The sequence below is a fragment of the Rana temporaria genome, chromosome 4 (genome assembly GCF_905171775.1).
Source record: "Rana temporaria chromosome 4, aRanTem1.1, whole genome shotgun sequence".
NCBI lineage: Eukaryota > Metazoa > Chordata > Amphibia > Anura > Ranidae > Rana > Rana temporaria.
Window position 1 is genome coordinate 370,369,955 of NC_053492.1, and position 23,773 is coordinate 370,393,727.

The 23,773-nt window shown below is 42.5% G+C and overlaps 1 protein-coding gene across 2 annotated transcripts in view; it reads left to right on the forward strand.

Annotated features, from left to right (window-relative positions):
* LOC120937595 (uncharacterized protein C1orf131-like) overlaps window positions 1–23,773 on the forward strand; it is a 29,044-nt gene that overhangs the window by 2,741 nt on the left and 2,530 nt on the right. For both annotated transcript variants that reach the window (XM_040350942.1, XM_040350940.1), the window contains exons 2-6: window positions 5,972–6,294; window positions 10,739–10,792; window positions 12,444–12,539; window positions 16,543–16,629; window positions 23,684–23,733. In XM_040350942.1, coding sequence (XP_040206876.1) covers window positions 5,972–6,294; window positions 10,739–10,792; window positions 12,444–12,539; window positions 16,543–16,629; window positions 23,684–23,733 — 610 coding nt within the window. The remainder of the gene's footprint in view (window positions 1–5,971; window positions 6,295–10,738; window positions 10,793–12,443; window positions 12,540–16,542; window positions 16,630–23,683; window positions 23,734–23,773) is intronic.

Genomic DNA, 23,773 nt, shown 5'->3' on the forward strand with positions numbered 1-23,773 from the left:
ACACATACGGCAATGTTTCGGAGTCAGGCAAGGAACAAAGTGGCCCTGCATATCTCCGAAATGTTGCTGTAGATTTACTACGTGACCACGGAAATAAAGCTTTGGACCCCTTTGAAGAATTCTTGATGTGTTGATTGCATTCCTTCACTCTGATTGTCTACACTTTCCAGCCTGTGGTCATCACAGCACCCAGCATTACTAAACAGGAATTTTCAGGAATATGTGCGTAGGGAATATTGCATTTAGAAGGAAAGAGAAAACCGCGCTACTAGAGCAAAAGATTATAGGCAGCAGCTAACATGTGATATACAAAACAAGCAAATAAAAATATAAAAAGCCGCGCCAGATAATTTACACCACAGAAACGGTGTAACAATTAGGATAAAACCCAATTGAATGTCTATAGCACCCAACAGATGACAAGATTTGCTAGATGCTCTATAAACACTGTTCATAAATAGCAGATGGAGACTTCAAAAATGGTTGATATGTTGGGATAATGACTGATCAAAACTCCAAATCACCAGGTGACATGCATGCAGTCAGTGCCAGCCCTCCACCGTAAACAAAAGCAGCTTACCAGATGGTAAGCCTTTCACACAGTTGGCTATAGCCCAGCCACGGCCTTTATAACCCAGGGACACTAGTTGGAATCATCCGTCATTGAACAGGATCCGAGGCACCGGTGCATATGATAAAGAGTAGCAATTCAGCCGCTGATAAGGCTCACCAATAGTACCGATTCAGTCAGTGGTTCCCCAGTGCATAAAATGATGGATGAAAGAAGGACGCAATAGCGTGATACCGTCGGATATCAAAATTTTATAAAAACAATATTGTACTTACAACATCGAAGGTTAAAAACAGCATATAACGAAAAAGTTTTGCAAAAGCCGGCCGGCTTGAAGGAGCCCTCCTCCTTGGCGTGGTGACGTCACTGATGCAGCCTCCCAGACGCGTTTCGTCACTAATCGGACGTTCTCAATGGGGGTAGGGCTTTCGACAGTGAGGCACCAATATATAGCAACCACTCAATGCAGAGGGCAATCCGATGGAAACAGACCCCGCCATCTTTGTTGAGGGAATTATGCCCTTACCGCAGCGAAAGTTGACACCGCCAGGGCTCGGAGTTTATTTTTAAAAACAACCTAATTCAATATTACAACGTGGCAGTTGAACCACCAATCCTTGTAATATAATTAGCAATTCAGTAAATAAATGTAAACATAGACAAACACTCTGAGCTAGAAGGAGAAATTAATATCCGGCACAAGATATTCCCCCTCAGAGCTCATCATCGCCATCTTGTGGAAAAATTTCAAAATGTTAAAAGCAAAAATTAATAATGGATTTTATATTGCATTTAGCACTGCACTTTTTTTAGGGTTACAAACACTTTAAGCCCAGGTTCACACTGGGCTGCGGGAAAAAAGTTGTACGAGTTCAGCTGAACTCGCACAATTTCACTCCCGCTTGTCAGTCCCGATTTCAGCCGCGATTACAGAGACATCTGTGCAGTTTCTGCACAGAAGTCATCTTAAAACGGTGGCCGAAATCGCAAAAAGTAGTACAGAAACTACTATTTGTAATTGGTGCAGCGCCGCAGATGCCGCGTTGATCCAATTAGGACAGTGCCATTGCAGACAAATGCAGATTTAACATGTCAAATCACACCAGTGTGAACCAGGGCTAAGCCTGCTTTCATGAACTAAGGGAAGGTGGATTCCAGGAAGTAAATGCTACATGATTCACCTGCCCTTACTTAAAGCGGTTGTTTTTTTTGTTTTTTTTTTTACACCTGCAAGGCAAAAGCCATAATGAGCTAGTATGCACCGCATATTAGTTCATTATGAAATACTTACTCGGAACGAGGTAGGGAACTTGCCTGGTCCACGCCGAGCGTGTCTTCTGGGTAACGCCGCTCCAGCGCTGACGTCACTCCCGCGCATGCGCGGGAGATTTCCTTTCCGGCATGGGCCGGCCCTTCAGCCGAGGATCCCCCCTGCGCATGCGCCGCTGCAATCAGCGGCGCATTGCGAGGGGAATATCTCCTAAACCGTACGGGTTTAGGAGATATTCTTTATACCTACAGGTAAGCCTTGTTATAGGCTTACCTGTAGGCAAAAGTAAAAAAAGTGGGTTTACAACCACTTTAAGATAGCCACAGATAGAAGTGCTAGGGGGTGTTTTTCAATGTGATTATTTATCAAAAGAAAGCATGGAGACATGAGTTGGGCGAGTTTGCTTTGAATAATAAAAATTTATTAAATAGATTTTTATTCCTGGCCATTGTATTGCACAATGACCACTTTTCACTCTCCTCTTCACCCCACCCCCCACTTTCTTTTTATTTAACCTTTGTGTGTCACGTTTTTGTATTTTTATGTTGGTAGGGTGTAGGTCCTCGGGCCTGTCCTGAAAGTCTTGGGAGGGCTCAGGGGAAGGCCCTTCATTTTTTTTTGGCACCGGGTGACGCTTTTGAGTGTGTTTCACACGCTATGGGCTTTCAAAAAAAAAAAATTGTGTAAACTGGCACCATTGCTGGCATGTGTCACTGCACAGCATAGGTTTGAAGCCAGCCTAATTCTTCCTTAGGGGGAATGTCCTAAGTTCTAATACAATTAGGGAATAATAGATTCTCATTCCTTAAAAGAGAAGTATGACCAAAGATTTCTTGGCCATATGTTTCTTCTGGGTCACAGGAGTGCACTTAATTTTGCTGTCTTGTGACCTGGAAAAATCCCAACCATATTGTGGTAATGCACCCAGCTGACTCATTAACAGCTGGCTTCGGCTCTCAGTGCACCAGCCTGGTGCTCCAGTGAGCACTGGAGGGGCAGAGCAGAGGGTGGCGACTGACAGTCATTGCTCTCCGCTCCAAGCTGACCGACAAGTGCATGATCAACTCTCAGGGGATACTAACATGCCAATGTGATTTCAAGAGCCCATTCACACTGTTCCATGTATTCTTTACCATGTATCCATGTGTGTGGCATTGGAGCAGCCCTTTCACTTCTTATAGGCCCTATAACAAGGTTCAAAACACCAAAAAAAGTACCTGAACCATTATTGATCATTGTAGTACACCACAGTGCAATGTTTACCTGTTGACATGAGTTGGGGGCCAGTTAAATATGAATTAGATGTACCCAAAATGCATGTTCAAAGAATGTTGCCAAAGCCTAATGCATACGACGTTTTTCATGATGTGAATTTTTTTTTATTTTTTTTAAATGGTCATTAAAGTGGAGGTTCACCTTAAAAACAAGTATATACTATTCAATCCAGCATACTGCCGACATGTACAGTATGCTGTTTTTTTTTATTTCTTTTTTTCGGTTTACATACAGTAGTATAGGTATTTTCCCCCCGGCTTCCGGGTAGTGAATCCCGCGGGAGTGGGCATTCCTATTCAGAGACTAAGTGATTGACGTATGACAAAAGCTTCACCCCCGGCGCATAATGCGTGTCACCATTTTCCGAAAGGCGCCGTCTAGTCAGCTCTATACGGCGCCTGTGCACTGACGTTCGGCTTTTTTTGGAAACTGGTGACACGCCTTTTGCGCCGGGGGTGAAGCTTTTGTCATGGGTCAATTACTTAGGCTCTGAATAGGAACGTCCACTCCCGCGGGATTCACTACCCGGAAGCCAGGGGGAAAATACCTATACTACAGTATGTAACCCGAAAAAAAAAAAACAGCATACTGTACATCAGGGGTTGACAAATTTGCTTGGAATCTAGGAGCCAGCTAAAAAAGTTAGGCGCCAGAAAACGCACCACGTCCAAACGAGCTTGTGCGCAGAAGCGAACACATACGTGAGCAGCGCCCGCATATGTAAACGGTGTTCAAACGCAATTTTGAAGCGTGACATGTTGGGTATGAATTTACTCTGCGTAACATTATCTTTCATAATATTAAAAAAAATGGGGATAACTTTACTGTTGTCTTATTTTTTAATTGAAAAAAGTGTAATTTTTCCCAAAAAAAGTGCGCTTGTAAGACCGCTGCGCAAATACAGCGTGACAGAAAGTATTGCAACAATCGCTATTTTATTCTCTAGGGTGTTAGGATAAAAGATATATATAATGTTTGGGGGTTCTAATTAGAGGGAAGAAGATGGCAGTGAAAATAGTGAAAAATGACATTAGAATTGCTGTTTAACTTGTAATGCTTAACTTGTAATACCAACGGCCACCACCAGATGGCGCCAGCTCACATCTGGTGGTAATAACTTGTAATTCCAACGGCTCACCACCAGATGGCACCAGCTCACAATTTTTTTTTTTTTTTGCCCACCTTCCAAGCCAAGTCGCCAGGACACTATTTCTAGTCGCCATGGCGACCTGGCGCCCGGGATTTGTCAATCCCTGCTGTACATGTCGGCAGTATGCTGGATTGAATGGTATATACTTGTTTTTAGGGTGAACCTCCGCTTTAAAAACGATCATGTGTGGGCTCCAGAGCATTTTTCTTGACGTAAAAAATGGCCATTAAAAATTTAGAACATGCTCTTATTTTTTTGTGTCGTTTTTTTCACGACGTGAAAAATGGTCGTGTGTGGGCTTTAACGACGTGAAAAAAACGTGCATGCTCAGGAGCAAGTTATGAGACAGGTGCACTCGTTCTGGTAAAACTAGTGTTTGTAATGGAGATAGCACATTCGTCACGCTGTAACAGACTGAAAAGCACTTAGACTGAAAAGCGCAAATCGTCTCTCACCAAACTTTTACTAACACGAAATCGGCAAAAGCAGCCCAAAGGATGGCGCCATCTGAATGTAACTTCCCCTTTATAGTGCCGTCGTACATCACTGCGCTTTGCTCGAGCATGTTTTTTTTCCACGACCGTGTGTAGGCAAGGCAGGCTTGAAAAGAATCACGTCGAAAAAAACTTAGTTTTTCTAGGACATTAAAGCGGAGGTTCACCCTCAAAATTAACTTTTTAGCTAACCTATCTCCAGCCTTAATAAAGGCTTGTAGCGTTGTCATTTTTTTTTAAATGTGTACACTTCAGCCTCACTTCCGGGTCTTCTTCCTTGCGGGGAGTGGGCCTGTCGCTCCTTTTCCCCGACGGGGAGCTCTGCGCAATGTCTCCTGGGAGTGAGTGTTGATCCTCCCAGGAGACGATTGATGTGCGGGTAAAACGTGTCACGCCTTCCGAAAATATCCAAGGGGGACTCGGCTCTTTACGGTGCTATACGGTGCCTGCCGTGTAGAGCTGACTGCGCAGGCGCCGTAAAGTGCATTGTCCCCCTCGGATATTTTCGGAAGGCGATGACGCGCTTTACCCGCACGTCAATCATCTATGCCTCGTCTTAGGAACGCCTACTCCCCGGGGGAGCGAGAGCCCGGTGAAAACAACCATGAGACCGTAAGTACAGCGGATAAAAAAAAAAAAATCCAGCATACTGTAGATGTCAGCAGTATGCTGGATGTAACGGTCTATTGATGTTTTAGGGTGAACCCCTGCTTTAAAAATGGTCGTGTGTACGCGGCATAAGGGCTTGTTCACATGTGTGGCAGCAGAGGACTAGAAGCTCCTTCTGCTCATGTTTCCCTGCAAACAGGCTGGGAAAGAGCTGGGTCATGTGACATCTGCATATCAATTAGGAAAAAGGTTCTTGGATTTTAAATTTTTTTATTATTAAAATAATTACAGTACCATCATCCATATACAGAAAAAGAAGGGACAATGTAAAATAAACTGTGTTTTTAGTATTGATGGGCTATTTTAAGCTTGATTTTTAATCCAGTACAAAGAACACTAGGATGCAGTAATCCATTACAAACACATTTTATATTTCAGCAGATTGGATCTACCAGTGAAAGCTGATTTGTGTTGAGTAGACGGGATACTGTAGCAGATCTAATTGCAGAGAGATGTTTTTTTTTTTTTTCAACTATAACATTCATATAATTCTCTTTTTTTTTTTTTATTTATATACTTGTATATTTTCCTGATATTTGCAGGTGACGATTTTGAGCCTACCAAAGCGACTGTATCTAGTGCAGTAGAGAACAATAAAGAACAGAGGGAAGGCACTCAATCCAATATAAAAACAGAAGATGTGAATGGCTCGAGGGAATTTTTGGAATTTCCCAGCTCTAGACGGGGAAAGAGAAATCCTTCCTTTTTCTTTAACGCCATCAAGGACGAACTGCTCAGCCAGCCGAAAGGCACCGACGTTCCGAGCAGTTCTGTCTCGAAACCTCATGTTGAAGTTGTAACATTTGTCAGTCGTAAAGCTAAAAAGCAAGCCAAGAACAGTGAAGTGCAAGATACTGATTCCAAGGTAAGAGAGCGTGTAACTTCTTGCACATATTTTCCAAAAAGCATAAAAGTGTAATGGTCCACATACACTAGACGAAAAATTGCTTGAAAATCGGTCATTTGGATCTTTTTTGTTTCTCGTCCAGTTAATGGGCACAAATAGAAAATATTTTTTTGACTTTTTTAGAGGTAAAAAAAAATAAAAAGACCAGGTTGGAAAACCTCTGCCAAACGAACGATTAATTGAAAGATAATGCTAGCCATACGCTATATGAAAAATCGTTCAAACTTGTGATAACGATCACTTGGCTGTTACCGCAAACGATAGTGCATCATGTAATGACCGAATTTCGAATGATAAATTGTTCAGTGGACATAAATCGGCTTTTCGTCCAATTTGTCACATATGGGCAGTGCGAACAATGTATTATTTTTTTTTTTTGTCAATTTTTTTTGGGGGTTTATCAATTTACGACACTTGAGGTAGTTGCATTCAATATACAACTTAAGCAGTATAATCACCTTGTACAGGCAAACATTTAACAGAACAATGTATTTTTTAACAAGCGAGAAACACAATAATGATCCCCATACACTAGACAAAATTTTTTTTGAAAATCTGTAATTTCGACCATTTGTTCTTCTTTTTTTTTTTTTTTTTTTTTTTTATCCAGTTAATGGGCACAAATAGAAAATAGTTTTTGACTTTTCAGAACTTAAAGCGGGAGTTCACCCATTTGTTAAATTTTTTTTTTTCTCCCCTTAGATTCCTGCTCGTTCGGTCTAGGGGAATCGGCTATTTGTATTAAAATATGAGCAGTACTTACCCGTTTTCGAGCTGCATCTTCTTCCGTCGCTTCCGGGTATGGGTCTTCGGGAGCGGGCGTTCCTTCTTGATTGACATTCTTCCGAGAGGCTTCCGACGGTCGCATCCATCGCGTCACTCGTAGCCGAAAGAAGCCGAACGTCGGTGCGGCTCTATACTGCACCTGCGCACCGACGTTCGGCTTCTTTCGGAAAATCGTGACGCGATGGATGCGACCGTCGGAAGCCTCTGGGAAGACTGTCAATCAAGAAGGAACGCCCATTCCCGAAGCCCATACCCAGAAGCGACGGAGAGGATGCATCTCATAAACGGGTAAGTACTGCACATATTTTAAAACAAATAGCCGATTCCCCTAGAGAAAACGAGCAGGAATCTAAGGGGAAAAAGTGCCCTCTAAGGGTGAACCCCCGCTTTAAGTGGATGTAAACCCCAATTTTTTTAATTTTTTTTATGTCACAATGTAGAGTATACGATTTCCTATCATCTGTGCCCAGTCTTGTCACACAGAGTTAATCCAGCTCTGAGCAATCCTCTTTTATTGTTCAGTGAAAATTAACAGACTTCCAGATAAAACCCTGTCTAAATACAAAGTCCATTCCTCTCTCCTTGCTTTGAGTAACAGTAGAATTGTCTGCGGTCCCTGGGACTATATCTCTCTCATCTGATTTATCTGATTTATCACTTGCCATTTATCTCCAATTGAGCAGTATTACTATACCACTATATAGTGGATCCCTCTCATGTCCCCATTTTTGAGCTTTTCTTTTTTGCAACTTTTCCCACTTAGACGGTGGTACTTTCACCTGTAGTTACAGGGAACCACCGCATGGTGTGGAAATCTTTAGGATTATTGATAGCAGTGGGGGTTTTATATGTGCTTGGTGCGGGGGGTCTCTTTGTGTTGTGTGGAGGGTGAATGGGTGAGTTATGGACTTAGATCTCCTTATTGGATGATCAAGCTCCAGTTTTCAATTTGTCACTGATTTTTGCCGTCTCGCTTTTGTGAGTGTATTCTCAGGTCACTTCTAGGGTACTATACCATTATTGGTTACCTGTGTGTTTTTAATGCCTTTTATGCTCTATTTTCTGATATTTAATAAAACGTAGTAATAACTCTTAAGGGTGTGCAGCAGTCATTTTTCTTTTTTTCTCTCTTGGTACATTATATTTTTGATTGCACCCCCCGACAACATCGGTGAGTACTACATATTTGATAAATAGGTGGGATTCCCATATCCTTCTCTCCTTTGCTTTGAGTAACAGGTTATTTGGACATGTTTATCATATGTTATGTTATGTTTATCATAATATGAGGTGATCCACAGGTCATTGTATATTACCAGGATGTGTTATGTGGGGGAGGGGTGAATTTCTCACTTTTTATACTGTGGGATCACCTCATATTATGATTAACATAACATATGATAAAGTCTCTGAAAAGTCAAGTGCCTGTTTTTATACGTGCACATTAATCGGCCGAAAAACAAATAAATGTTCCAAATGACAGATTTTCGAACGATTTCTCGTCTAGCTAGTCTATGGGGACCATTAATGTGTTTTCTTGCCTGTTAAAAATTGAACTGTTTGCACTGACCATATGTAGCAAAACAGACGAAAAACTGATACATTTATGTCCATTGAACAAATTATCATTCGAAATTCGTTCATTACATAATGGCATTATCATTTTGCTTTCACGACCAAGTGTTCGTTATTCCGAAAACGAGTTTGAACAGTTTTTCGTGTAGTTTATGGCTAGAATTAGTCGAGCCAAACTTTTTTTTTTGGATATTGTGAGAAAGTATTGGAGCCTCTTTCGGTGGGAGATTTCTCCTCCCTTTTTGTCACAGTGACGGTCCAGACTGCTGCAGGGACACAGACAGGCTTTGGAGGTTTTCGTCTTCCTCTATTTTACTGGAAATATATATTTATATATATTTCGATCTGTGTTATTGGAGAGTAGTAAATCCATTGGATAATACTAGGACAGTAAATAAGGCAAATCTGCCTGAGTATCAGTATTCTAATCTAACATTATAATTCTGTTCTTATCCTTCCCAAATCTTTACCAAATTTTAAAATAATTTTTTTTGGCTGGACATACACTTTAAAGTGGATTCGCAGGGTTCCCAAATCGCACCAGTGTGAACCCAGCCTTGGTGGGGGCTGTATGCTTTGAGGCTTGGTTCACACTGGTGCGATTTAGAAACCCTGGGAATCCACTGCGGGTTCCCACATCGCACCTGACTCGCACGGCAGTTCACACTGCCATAATGCGAACTGCTGGGGAGTGTCATACAATGGTAATGTCACCCCCTTTTCAGCTTGCATATCGCACTGCGAACTGACAGTTTGGACATGAATCGGATCGCATTGGTGTGAATACCCATGCGATTCTGGTGTGGACCAAAAAAAGGGCCCTGTGCGTGTTTGGTCCAAATGAGATGCAATTTCAGCCATACAGTTTGTATGGCTGAAATCGCATTGCACAGACATCGCATGTGATCTGAACAGCAGTGCGGTGCAAATCACTTGCAATCTCACACAGCGCACTAATGTGAACCAGCCCGAAGTTCATTCAGCCTTACTGGATGTAAGTATAGAAAGTGAGACATCCACCCCTCCCCCACATAACACATCCTGGTAATATAGGAATGTTGCATCTGTGATCAGGTGACCTCAGACACACCACATTGTAATAGAACAATAATAATAACTAGAAGATCACTCAAGCTTCTACTCTGCCCAGCTCTGACTAAATACATCTCCCCTAATCACGTGTGTGTGTGTGTGTGTGTGTGTGTGTATTCTGATGGCTGTTCACTGCACCATACATTTCCTCGTCACACTGAACTGTGGATCACACCCCATATTATGAAAACATCCAGGCAAGACCGCCAATCCTGGGAGAGCTGGAGGGGGGAGGGGGGTGTGAATTGTGAACTTTTTACAGAGGCTGTGCATGTGTCCAAGCTAGTGCACGAGATATGTAAATAACCTGTCACTCGAAGCATGGGGGTGGAAAGGACTTTTTATTTAGACAGGTTGTTCTCTGCAAGTTTTTTTATTTTCACTGAACAATAAGAGGATTGCTCAGAGCTGGATTAAGTTTGTGTGGCAAGACTGGGCACAGATGATAGGAAATCTTATTCTCTACATTGTGACATAAAAATAAAAATCAAATTTACATCCACTTTAAGGCCTCATTCATGTGGACACTGAGGCCCAAAGTTCGTGAACGGGCCACGTGTTTATGCGGCTTGAGCCTCCAGGTGCTGTGTGCAGGTAGCCCCTGTAAGGCTTGCCATATATTATAGAATTTTCTAATCGATTTTCTCTCAACTATATAACGGATGGGCTTGCCTGGTTGCATACAAGTTTAGGTTTCATCTCATATTATATGGTTTTGGTAAATCCAAAGAAAAATTGTACAAGAAAATTGGATAATTTATGGCCAGCCTAAGTGTATGGGGGTGAAGCAGATGCACAAATACAGACGCTTATCCCAATTTCACAAGTGTGTGGCTATGTGGCCCCAAACAAACACTGGTTGGGTTCCGGGATGCTCACCCAGACACCTATGAAGTTAAAATGTATACATTATATGTATCATGTGTGGTTTTTTTTTTTTTTTTTACAGATAATTATTGACTCAAAAGAGGAAGAAAAAAATCCAACATTTGATTTTGAAAAGGTATGTTTATATTTCTATGTACTGTATGTTTCCTTTCCTTTTTCCTCTCCTTTTATTGCGACCAAAAAAAAAATCCCCTCTGGGTAGAGTACGTACTTTGAAAGAATTTGAAACACGTTTTGTTGGAGATTTCTACCTTTTTCCGTTCTAAAGAAATGGCTGTTTTTTTCATGTTCTTTCCAGACTGATTCTTGAATAGAAGGGTCTGCTATCATTCTTGGCACCTGGGCAAATCTTAGGGGTCTTTGCATTGCTATTCATTCAGTGAGACTGCATGTAACTTTTTGTTATGTGGGAATTAAAGGACAAGTTCACCTTTTGTAACATGTTACACCCATGTTCAGGGTGTAACATGTTACAAATCCACTGGCCCCTTCTCCAACTCCCCACCCATCCCAGCCTCTCTGTCACAATCTGCAAAGAACGTGGCTGTCCCCCCCCCGGCTGTGTCATTCATTCACAGAGTTCTGTGAATGGAAAACTACAAGGTCCAGCATCCTTTGTGGCTGTCGACTTGTAGTTCTCGATGTGGTAGTTCATTGATGCTTCCTGTTAGTGGCTGTACGATGTATGGCCAGACAGCTTACACACAGAGGGCCAGATTCACGTAGCTCCATGTAACTTAGCCGCGGCGTAACGTATTCCATTTACGTTACACCGCCGGAGGTTTACAGCGTAAGTGCCTGATTCACAAAGCTCTTACCTGTAAACTTGCGGCGGTGTAACGTAAATGCGCAAGCCCGCCTAATTCAAATGGGGCGGGCACCATTTAAATTAGGTGCGTTCCCGCGCCGAACGTACTGCGCATGCTCCGTCGAAAAATTACCTGACGTGCATTGCGCTAAATGACGTCGCAAGGACGTCATTGGTTTAGACGTTAATGTAAATGACGTCCAGCGCCATTCACGGACGACTTGCGCAAACTACGTGATTTTTCAAATTTCGTCGCGGGAACGACGGCTATACTTAACATTGGCTAGTCCACCTAGAGGGCAGCCTTAGTTTTACACGGCGCATCTAGACGGAAACGACGTAAAGTTAGAGCGACGGGTAAAGCGGACGTTCGTGAATCGCCGTAACTAGTCATTTGCATATTCTACGCCGACCGCAATGGAATCGCCACCTAGCGGCCAGCCTAGAATTGCATCCTAAGATCCGACGGTGTAAGTCAATTACACCTGTCGGATCTTAGGGCTATCTATGCGGAACTGATTCTATGAATCAGCCGCATAGATACGACAAGCGTATCTCAGAGATACGACGCCGTATCAGGAGATACGCCGTCGGATCTCCTCTGTGAATCTGGCCCAGAGTCTGCAAGAGCCCTGCATTGCACTCGTGATCTGCTGATTGTGGGTGCAAACCTTTCGAGGCTCCCAAAAAAAAAAAAATTATTTATATATATATATATATATATATATATATATATATATATATATATATATATATATATGCAAATTTTTTTCCTGCAAAAGATTTGCGCTTATTTTATTTTTTTTAAAGGTGAACTTATCCTTTAACTAGCTTTTGTGAGAATGGGGCAAAGTCTAATGTTCTTAGGGTATTTTCTCTTCTGGTTGAATGTTCTTACTCTGTGTTTGGATGTTCTTCCAAATGCCCTATAAATGTATTTTTTTTTTTTTTTTCAAAGGTACGTTTGGAGGTTCACAAGTTTGGTATCACAGGTTTCAAGAAAGAAAAGCAAAGAAAATTTGAACAGGACAGGGCAATTATGCTTGGAGCAAGGGTAACTATAGACAAATACTTTAGTGCTAATCTAATGTTCTTACTGAGAGGCCATGCCTTCCCTAGAGCTGCCAGGCCCTGTGCTCCATTTTTACCCTCAGGTGGCCAGATTATTTTTGCAATTTTTCCTTTTGCTTTTTTATTTTTCACTTTGTAGCTTTAAAAGTTTGTCAAAGATGCCCCAAACCATATATTCTGAAAAGCACATGACCAGTAGAATAAAAAAAAGGTGATACTGATTTCTAAGGTCCCACGATATTTGTGCAAATGTTTATTAGGGGTTAATAACTTTGATCAGCGGGTTGTAATTCTCTGATCAGAGTTATAGAATTGTTTAGCAGAGTCTGCTGAACAATTCTGATATAAGCTTATGGTCATTGAAGTGACCATAAGCTTATAGGAGAGGGAAGATAAGAGGTTCGTACAGCGTATGGACTTGGCCACCTGAGGGCACTTTTTAGGTCCGTACAGAGCTGGCAGTGAAAGGGTTAAAGGCTAAATCAGTTGGTCACAAGATTAGAGCAGATACGCAAAGTTCAGAGTGCAAAATCTGGTGCAGCGGTGCATAGAAATCAATCAGCTTCCAGGTTTTAGCCCATGTTCACATTAGTGTGACTTGTCATGTGATTTGACAGGTCCAAATTGCATGACAAGTCACACCCTGTTGTATTTAAAATGTTCGAATTGGTCAGACACCAGGCTTTGCGGAGCCACACTGATTTGAAAAAGTAGTTCCTGCACTACTTTTGGTGATTTTAGGTGCGACTTGCATAGATATCTGTGAATGAAGGCGCACAGATGTCAGCCAAGTCGCACCTTAGGTTGCACGGACATAAGGCTTTGAAATCAAAATGATACCGATATGCATCTTCCTAATGGACGGTGAAACATGTGGCAATGCACTAATGTGCGCTGCAATGCACAGCCACAAATGGTACATGCACTTTTTTGGTGTATTAGGCCATCCATTCACATGAGCAGACTGTCTTAAAGGTTAAGTTCACCCTTTAAAACAAGAGTAATAAATCCACATATTTTTGCAGGTAAACTGCATTTATTTGTATTTTTTTTTTCTGGAGCCTGCAGAGCATTGCACCTGCGATCAGCAGATTGCGACTGCAATGGCAAGACCCTGCAGAATCTCAGTATTGCTTTTTGCCCGTACCTTTTATTTGGACAGACAGTTACTGGAGAGAAGGAAGAACTATGAAAGCGCTTACCAGCGTCCTCACAGTTCATTGAGAGCTACATATAAATGGAGAGAAATCAGCGCAAACAACCAATAAAAAGAAAGAAAAATGCCAGCTGAACACAATAAGGTAATCGCAAGCCTATAAACAATATACAAAACAATGGGTATGTGCAGCGCAAGATGAATAAAATGAAATAAAAGCATAAGCTTATGCACGGACGTCACCCGCTGCCATCTCTGCTGGATTGTGTGATACAGCTTGCTATTTTGTGTCAGGTTTTTGGCATTTAATTCTTGCGTAACAAGCGCTCAGTTTTATATGTCCCTTGCTTTTATTCAATAAACCCACGGAGTACACTTAGATTGTCTCCTTCATTTATATATTTTGGTACACAAGCTCCATTGAGATTTATCCAGCACTTAGGCCTTGTAAAGACGAGCGAACATGTCCGATGAAAACGGTCCGCGGACCGTTTTCATCGGACATGTCCACTCTGAGGTTTTGGTCTGATGTGTGTACACACCATTAGACCAAAATCCCCTCGGACAGAGAACGCGGTGACGTAGACGACACCGAAGTTCTCTATCGCGCGAGTTCAATGCTTCCACGCATGCGCCAAATCAATTCGACGCATGCGCAGGTTTCTTAGCATGCTAAGAAACTTTTGTCCTCTGGAAACCTGTCCGCTAGGCCGGAAAATTGTCCGGTCGGCCCTACACACGACCGAACATGTCCGCGGAAACTGGTCCGCGGACCAGTTTCAGCGGACATGTTCGGTCGTGAGTACGAGGCCTTATAGTGGAGGATACGGACACTGGAGATTAGCTTTTGGCTTTCCTGTTTTTACTTTCTTGGAAGTGCTTCAGCTGCAGTGATCACATTCCATCATCCCTTGCTGGATAAATGCTCATATGACCTTCTCCTAACCGACAGGTCCACCATTTCTGGTAAGCACATTGTGTATGTGGTGGAGGATTCTATCGCCGCGTGTACCAGCAGAGGATTGTATTCTCATCCTTTCTCACAAGGAATCTTGTCTTACTTTTTACTTTACGTTTTCATCATTTTGGACGCTTTGAAGACCTCTCCTTGGCGATAGGACTTTTGTACATGATTTTATTTTATTCATCTTGCCCTGCACATACCCATTGTTTTGTACATTGAGAGCTACAAGCCATCTGCCACAATGGAAGATGGTAGTTGTAGTTCATTCATTCACATAACTGTAAAAAAAAGGGGGGGGGGCGCGAAGCCCTGCAAGTCTTTTTAACCACTTCGGCCCCGGAAGATTTTCCCCCTTAATGACCTGGCCATTTTTTGTGATACGGTACTGCGCCACTTTAACTGACAATTGCGCGATCGTGCAACGCTGTACTTTAACAAAAATTATGTCCTTTTTTTTTGGTGGTGGTATTTGATCACCTCTGATGTTTTTATTTTTTGCGCTATAAGCAAAAAATTACCATTTTGGAAATAAAAAAAAAACAATTTTGTACTTTTTGCTATAATAAATATGCCAATAAAAAAAAAACAAAAAAAATGTCTATCAGTTTAGGCTGATATATATTCTTCTACATATTTTTGGTAAACAAATCACAATAAGCGTATATTGATTGGTTTGCGCAAAAGTATTCAAAATAGGGGATAGATTTATGACATTTTTATTTTTTATATATTTTTTAACTAGTAATGGTGGCTATCTGCGATTTTTAGCAGGACTGCGACATTGCGGCGGACTGATTGGACACTATTTTTTGGGACCATTGATATTTATACAGCGATCAGTGCTATAAAAATGCACTGATTGCTGTGTAAATGTCACTAGCAGGGAAGGGGTTAACACTAGGGGGAGATCAAGGGGTTAAGTGTCTGTGTGGGGGGGATGTGACTGACTGGAGGAGGAGACGGATCACTGTTCCTAATTACTAGGAACAGCAGATCTGTCTCTCCTCCTCTGTCAGAATGGGGATTTGTGTGTTTACACAAATCCCCATTCTGGCTCTCGTGCCCACAATCGCGGATGGCTGGCGGACATCGCAGGTGCCGGCCACACGCATCAGGTTCCTCGCTGTGCAACGTGCGCGCGCCTGCTATGGCTCTTAAAGGAGCCAACGTACCAGTACGGCGATTCGTGGGAACGAGCTGACCTGCTGCTGTATAATGATACTTATGCAGGGGCTGGTCGGTAAGTGGTTAAATTGTGACAGTGGGTGCGGGGAGAAGATCCTCCAACTGCTGTCAAAGCAAGGGATCAGAGGGGCGCAAGCAGGTACTTTTTTGGTAACATGCTACACCCTAACTATGGGTGTAACATATAACCAAAGGTGAACTTTTGCCTTAACTACATACTTGCTAACATGCGGCAATAGTGTGCATGGGGAGGGGGGAGTGTGTGTTTCTTAAGAAATAAAACCTGTTTATAATTCATGCTCTAAGTGCCTATTGTATACTAATACCACCCAGGCTTTGGTGGAGGCAAAAATAAGATTTGATGGTTGTTATAGGCAGCATAGATGTTATGCTTTACATGCAGAATATTAATTGATTGAAAATCACAAGTGGCTAACATTGTTGTGGACTTTCCAACATAATTCGTTTAAAAGAACTGCATAATAACGATTCTTCTGTTTGTGTATCTTCTACATTATAAGTAGTGGCATACCTGCTTTTTATCATCACCATGTGCGTTTAGTCATCTTTGTATTTTTTTTTTTTTTTTTTTTCATTTTAAAATCTGGTGATGAAGGCTTCAGTGCATGAAGCATTTTACCAATAAAACTGCATCCTTAGGAATTCATTTTGTCTCTCCAGCCCCCCAAAAGAGAATATGTGAACTACAAAGTTTATCAAGAGAGGATAAAGGAACAGGAGCAAGCAAAAAACGAAAGAAGCCTTACGGTTTGTGAAGCTCATGTTACTGTTTATTTCTATAAATATAATCTTGTAATTGGGAATTTACTAAATCTTTTCCCTCCTTCTGCTGATCACTGTGTTGGAGTTGCATATTACCCAATACATTGCCTCAATCTATAGCGGGTACTGGAGATTATTTATTTTTTTTTTTTCATAGAGACCTTTTCATGTTGCTTTCATTTCATTTTATTTCTTGCCACAGGTGTTCATGATCCAAGCAAAATCGAGGTCACACGTAGGCGATTTGAACCGCGGTGGAATTGCCACTATTCTGCCCACGATTCCACAGTCGCTGCAAAATGTGGCACACGTTTGCGATGTCATTATTTCTCAATGGTACCCCAAACATGGAGCGATTTTTGCCGCAGTTGACGTGTTTCAAATTGGGCAAATAAAATCGTGAGTTCCGGAACTTCTTTTGGGCGACACGCATCCTGCGATTTGTTGTGCGACAGTCACGGCAAAATCGCACCTCGTCTAAGGTGCCATTGACACATAATGGCATTACAAACGCGTCCAGCGTTTTGCCACGATTGTGGAATCGTGGACACAATTGCTGCACTTTAAAGTGGTGGTAAACCCTTACATATACACCCAGTGAAGTGACTAGCTTCTGATGATACACAAATATGAAACAAATCCTCCTTCATAAGTTGTACCTGTTTATCTGCAGCCCTTTCTCCTGTTTATATGTTTATATTAATAGTAAAAAGGCAAAATCAGAATAATGCACTGCCAATGTACAAACTGACTTACGCAGCTCGGGGTTGCCCAAAAAAATTCGAAAAGGTGTGGGCGGGATGGATTGAGAAGGTCTCGGGAGATACAGAGGTATAATGGAAATGTTGTGTGTGCTGAAGGTAACGTTGATTAAGGGGGGAACTTGATGGTCTGATCAGGGCTGAATTGAATTGAAATGTGTTCAGTGCTAGGAGACACAGGGGGGAGATTCCCTTTTGGGTTTCCCTTTTCCCTTCCCCCTTCTTTGGGGGTTTTTCCCTTTTTTTTTTTTTTTTTTTTTTTTTTCTCTCCTCTGTTATGATGTTGGGAATATGTTATAAGAAAACGGGAAAAGAGTAAGATTGATATGCTTGCCGGATTAAACGTACGTGTTGACATGACTTTGAACTTGACTGTAAAAACAATTTTTTTCTGACCCATGGGGTATGAAAATGTGTACTGTACCATGCTGTTTGTTATGCTTTGAACATGTACAATAAAATTTACACTTTAAAAAAAAAAAAGGCAAAATCAGAACACATTGCCCACATAAAAGACGATAAAGAGAGGATGGTTACAGATGACACAGAGAAGACAGCTGTACTAAATACCTTCTCAGTCTTTATGCAGGAAAAGTGACACTACTGTTGGTGACACATTACAGGACATACCCTCGTAGCTAACAGAGGCTGGAGTGAAAAAAACATTAGATAAACTTAATACAAATAAATCACCAGGACCAGATGGCTTACACCCGAGAGACCTCCTCAGAGACCTCAGTCAGGTTATAGTCAGACCATTGTTCCTAATCTTTGTAGACAGCATACTGAAAGGATTTGTACCAGCTGATTGGGAAAAAAAGCCAAAGTGGTACCAATATTCAAAAAAGGACAGAGACAAATCCCTGGAAACTACAGGCCAGTCAGCCTAACATCAATAGTGGGTACATTTTTGGAGTGGATGATTAGGGACTGTAACGGTCAGGGGTTAACGCCGTTTACGATATTCTACTCCACCAACCCACGACAGCTTATCGACATTCCACAATCCGCAGACGAACATGGCCCATACAGATTCCCGAGAAACGAGACACATAGCTCTGTTCTCTGGTTCAACAGGAATAGACTTTAATGGGAAACTCAGGCTTCTTATATACAGTTTTGGAACCACAATGAACAATGACCCAACTCCACCCACAACATGACACAATGAGCTCAATACACATCTTTTAGGAGACAGACATTCAGTCTCTGAGATATACATGAGCTAATTACTAATCATTTACCCAGACAAGGTGACTCCGAGATGAGCTCTTCTCATCTGCTATACAATACACATTTATCATCAATAGAAATTCACACAATACAGTGTCAATTAGCATCACACAATGAAAGGTTCTTGAGAGCCAGACGAAGGTTCATTTACATGACAGTAGAAGACAACATTAAACACATTAACAGTCTGTGTTCCCACATTGAATGAGACACACTTCTATTGACCTGTTGGGTTCAGAATCAACAACCTGTAAATAGTTCTTGCAGACATTCTTGAATATATTGTGGATTACAGACCCATGTTAAAGCAGTCCAAGATATGTCCCTTATTTCCTGGCTCATATTTTGTAAGAGCTTCTGGGTCCCACGGCCCTCCCGTTACATGTCTCCCCTTTCGGCAGGAGACTAACACAGAAAGAGACCCCAGGCAGGTTGACTCCGAAGTTAGTCCATAGTTCCATTCCTCTAATGCCTGGACAACCCATCAGCATTGCCATTTTGCTTACCAGGATCGGTAGCTGATGGTGAAGTTGTAAGGTTGCAGGGTGAATAATGAAATTCAGTTCTGGAACAGTCACTTGCTTTGCTCTCTCAATGGCTCCCAAAACCTGTAGCTGATGCTATTGGGAGAGATAAGGCACAACCTGGGCGCAAATCCCATTTAACCTTTTGACAATTTCAGCCTGTTTGTGCATTTCAATGTTCAAGCCACGGGACATCTCATAATACATGATGAAGTGTCGTTGCATCTCCGATTTCTCACTGGCCAACTTGTCACATTCCCATTTTAGACTGTGATATCATGCCTAATCTAAGGTACATGTCGGGGAAGATAGTCTTACCCGGGTCTCTGCAGCAATCGGATTGGTTCGGGCAGCACGGGTCTGGGCACAGGTAGTTACTGTGTTGGCTTCAACGGGGAACATCGGGGCGTAAGCAGAAACAAGGTGGGCCAAATCATTCCCCAGTAGTACATCCGCTGGCAAATCCTTCATCACTCCCACATTCACGTCTCCTGAACCAACCCCCCAATCCAGGTGAACATGGGCAACGGGTAGCCGGAAGACTGTGCCTCCCGCTACTCTTACGGCTACAGTGTCTCCGGTGTGCTGGCTCTCTGGGATGAGGTTCTTCTGTAGCAGGGTCATGGTGGCACCAGTATCACGTAGGCCATTGGCTACCTTTCCATTGACCCAGATAGTCTGCCTGTGTTGCTGTCCTGGTTAGCTATTTGTATTGGATCTGCCTCGTGCAGGACGCCCCAATGTTCTTCCTCCTCAACACAGTGGGCCGTAGGCATGGATGTGTGGGGGTTCCCCCTTTCTGGCTGTCTCCATGACTGTGACTGCCTGGGTGGATTCAACGGACAGTCTAGCTTTTTGTGCCCTAGCTGTTTACACCCAAAACACTTGATGGGTTGTGAAAAGCCCTGGGCTGCTGAGGATAAGTGGCCGCTGGAGGTGGTGCTGTAGGACGGTCCGACTGGGGTTTGTAGGCAATAGCCAGCGGGGGTGCCGCTGATCGATAATCCACCCGAGCTGTTGTCTTGACCACAGAGTTATCCAGTTTGCAAGCGTCTGTGTATTCGTCCGCCGGGCGAGCTGCTTCAGACAAGGAGAAAGGTTTTTGGTCCTGAACCCACTCTCTGACTTCCGGGAACAGTTTGTCAAAAAAGTGCTCCAGCAGGAACACCTGCAGCACCTCTTCCCCAGACTCTGCTTGGCATCCATCGACCCAGTGGGATGCAGTGCGGTGTAGGCGGCATGCCCACTCAGTATATGAGTCTCCTGTCTGCTTGCTCGTCTTTCGGAAACCGCCTCCGGTATGCCTCTGGTGTGACGGCATACCTGGCCAAAAGTGCTTATTTTACCAGTCCATAGTTCATAATATCCTCGTCTGGGATGGCCCTGAACGCTTCACTGGTCCGGCCGGACAATTTCCCAGACAAAATTGTAACCCGTTCCTCTGTGGGCACCAGGTGTAGGGCACATTGCCGTTCAAAATCAGCGAGGTACCCATCAATCTCCCCTTCAGTTTCAATGAAATTCTTAAAATCAGCAAAATGTATCTTTTTCCTTTCAGTTGGTGCTGCTGTGACTTCTGCTGTTGCAGAACCTCTTTGCCGTAGCCAATTTGCGTCCACAGCAGCTATAACTCGGTCTATGATCTCCGGTGGAGGGTTAGGACCATAGTGTGCCAGTCTTAGTTTTACAGCCCGATCAAAACTTTCCTCCTCGGGTGTCCTGTCTGTTACGCTGGGCCTTTCCGTTCAGTTGGGTCTTTCAGCTCCATTCATTTGGACTAGTTCTGTGATCATGTCCCTCTTCTTACGGTTGCTGTCCGGTCTGCCACAGTTCTCCAGTAAGTCCTTGAGGGTAGGGAGCTTTAGCTGTTCCTACTGTGCCTTCATTGTCCTGTGTCCTCTTGTAGCTGTTCTTCTGGCGATGGGAATCATTCCACTGCTTGCCAACAATTGCAACGGTCAGGGGTTAACGTCGTTTACGATATATTATATTCCACCAACCCACGACAGCTTATCGACACTCCACAATCCTGCAGACGAACATGACCCATACAGATTCCCCAGAAACAAGACACACAGCTCTGTTCTCTGGTTCAACAGGAATTGACTTTAATGGGAAACTCAGGCTTCTTATATACAGTTTTGGAACCACAATGAACAATGACCCAACTCCACCCACAACATGACACAAGGAGCTCAATACACATCTTTTAGGAGACAGACATTCTGTCTCTGAGATAATCTACATGAGCTAATTTAGTAATCATTTACCCAGAAAAAGGTGACTCCGAGATAAGCTCTTCTCACCTGCTATACAATACACATTTATCATCATTAGAACTTCACACAATACAGTGTCAATTGGCATCACACAATGAAAGGTTCTTAAGAGCCAGACTAAGGTTCATTTACATGACAGTAGTAGATGACATTAAACACCTAAACAGTCTGTGTTTCCACATTGAATGAGTCACTCTTCTATTGACCTGTTGGGTTCAGAATCAACCTGTAAATAGTTCCTGCAGAAATTTTTGAATATATTGTGGATTACAGACCCATGTTAAAGCAGTCCAAGATATGTCCCTTATTTCCTGGCTCATATTTTGTAAGAGCTTCTGGGTCCCACGGCCCTCCTGTTACAGGGACTATATCCAAAAATGTACTGAAGAAAAAAAATATAAGTAGTAATCGGCATGGGTTTACGAAAGGTCGTTCTTGCCAGACCAATTTGTTAACATTCTACGAGGAAGTGAGCTGCCATCTAGACAGTTGAAAGCCTGTGAATTTAGTGTACCTGGATTTTACAAAGGCATTCAATACAGTCCCCCATAAGCACTTAATCTACGATCTGAGATCCGCAGGCATGTACCATAAGGTTTGTTCTTGGGTTAAAAAATTGGTTACAGGGGCGTGTCCAAAGGGTAGTGATAAATAACATGTATTTAGACTGGTCTGGAGTGGTAAGTGGGGTACCCCATGGTTCTGTCTTGGGACCAATGGGATAAATAGCTCAATCTCAGTTTTTTTCGGATGACACAAAAATAAGCAGGGCAATAACTTCACATCCGGATATAGAAACAAAATAATGAGGTGGGCAAATACATGGCAAATAAGGTTTAATGTGAAAAAATGTAAAGTGATGCACTTGGGGGCAAAAAACATAAATGCAAACTACTCACTGGGGGAATCAAGGATGGAGAAAGATCTGGGGGTTCTAGTAGATTGAGCAATAGCATGCAATGTCAAGCTGCAGCTACCAAAGCTGGCAGAATATTAGCCTGCATAAAAAAAGATATACTCCAGAGATAAAACAATAATCCTGCCACTTTATAAAACTCCGGTTAGACCACATCTGGAGTATTATATCCAGTTCTGGTCACCAGTCCTCAGAAGGGATGTGCTGGAACTGTAGGGAGTCCAAAGAAGGCAACAACATTTTTAATTTAACCTTAAACTGCACAGGGGTTTTTTCACGGTCAGGGCAATAAGGATGTGGAATTCTCTTCCACAATTGGTGGTGGTGGCAGCGAGGAGTATGGATTTTTAAGAGATTCTTGGATGTGCATCTTAACCACTTCTGGACCGCCCGCAGTCATTATAAGTTGGTACTTTGAAGAGAAATTCCGTTGTTATGGCAGCAGCTAGCTACCATAACCACGGTATACTCTTCTTCAGCGGGAGGTCCTTTTTCAGATAAAAGTGGTCTCTGCAGCGGATTCGCCGCAAGATCACTTTTATCGGCGGCTGGAAAAAAGGGCCCCCCCATCCCGCCGCGCTCCGGTGCTTACCGGAGCCATCGGATTGGGTCCTCTCCCTGGCTTGGTCCTGTCATGCTTTTTTTATATTGCAAGGGATGTTTACATTCCTTGTAATAGGAATAAAAGTGACACAATTTTGTTCTTTAAAAAAAAAAGTGTAAAAATAAAAGATAAAATAAAAAACAAATAATTTTTTGTTTCTTATTTAACGAGCCCCATGCCACCGAGCTGGCGCACAGAAGCGAACGCATACGTGAGTAGTGCCCGTATATGAAACCGGTGTTCAAACCACACATGTGAGGTATCACCGCGATCGTTGGAGCGAGAGCAATAATTCTAGCCCTAGACCTCCTGTGTAACTCAAAACGTGCAACCTGTAGAAATTTTTAAACGTTTCCTATGCAGATTTTTAAGGGTAAAAGTTTGTCACCATTCCACGAGTGGGTACAATTTTGAAGCCTGACATGTTGGGTATCAATTTACTTGACATCTTTCACAATATAAAAAAAGAATTGGGCTAACTTTACTGTTTTTTATTTTTTTAATTAAAAAAAGTGTATTTTTTCCCAAAAAAGTGCACTTGTAAGACCGCTGCGCAAATACGGTGTGACATAAAGTATTGTAATGACCGCCATTTTACAGGCTCGGTCCTTAAGTGGTTAACAGGGAAATTATAATCTTTTTCTGTTGGTATGTTACATTGTTGGTGCCAGTTGTTTTTTTCCCCTAGTTTCACCATGATCTTCCTTATTCTTCAAAATTAGGAAAGTATGGAACCAGTAAGGAAAAAACCGAAACAAACCCAGAATGTCAGGTGAGTCTGTATGGGGTTTATGTTATTGTAGGAAGATTAT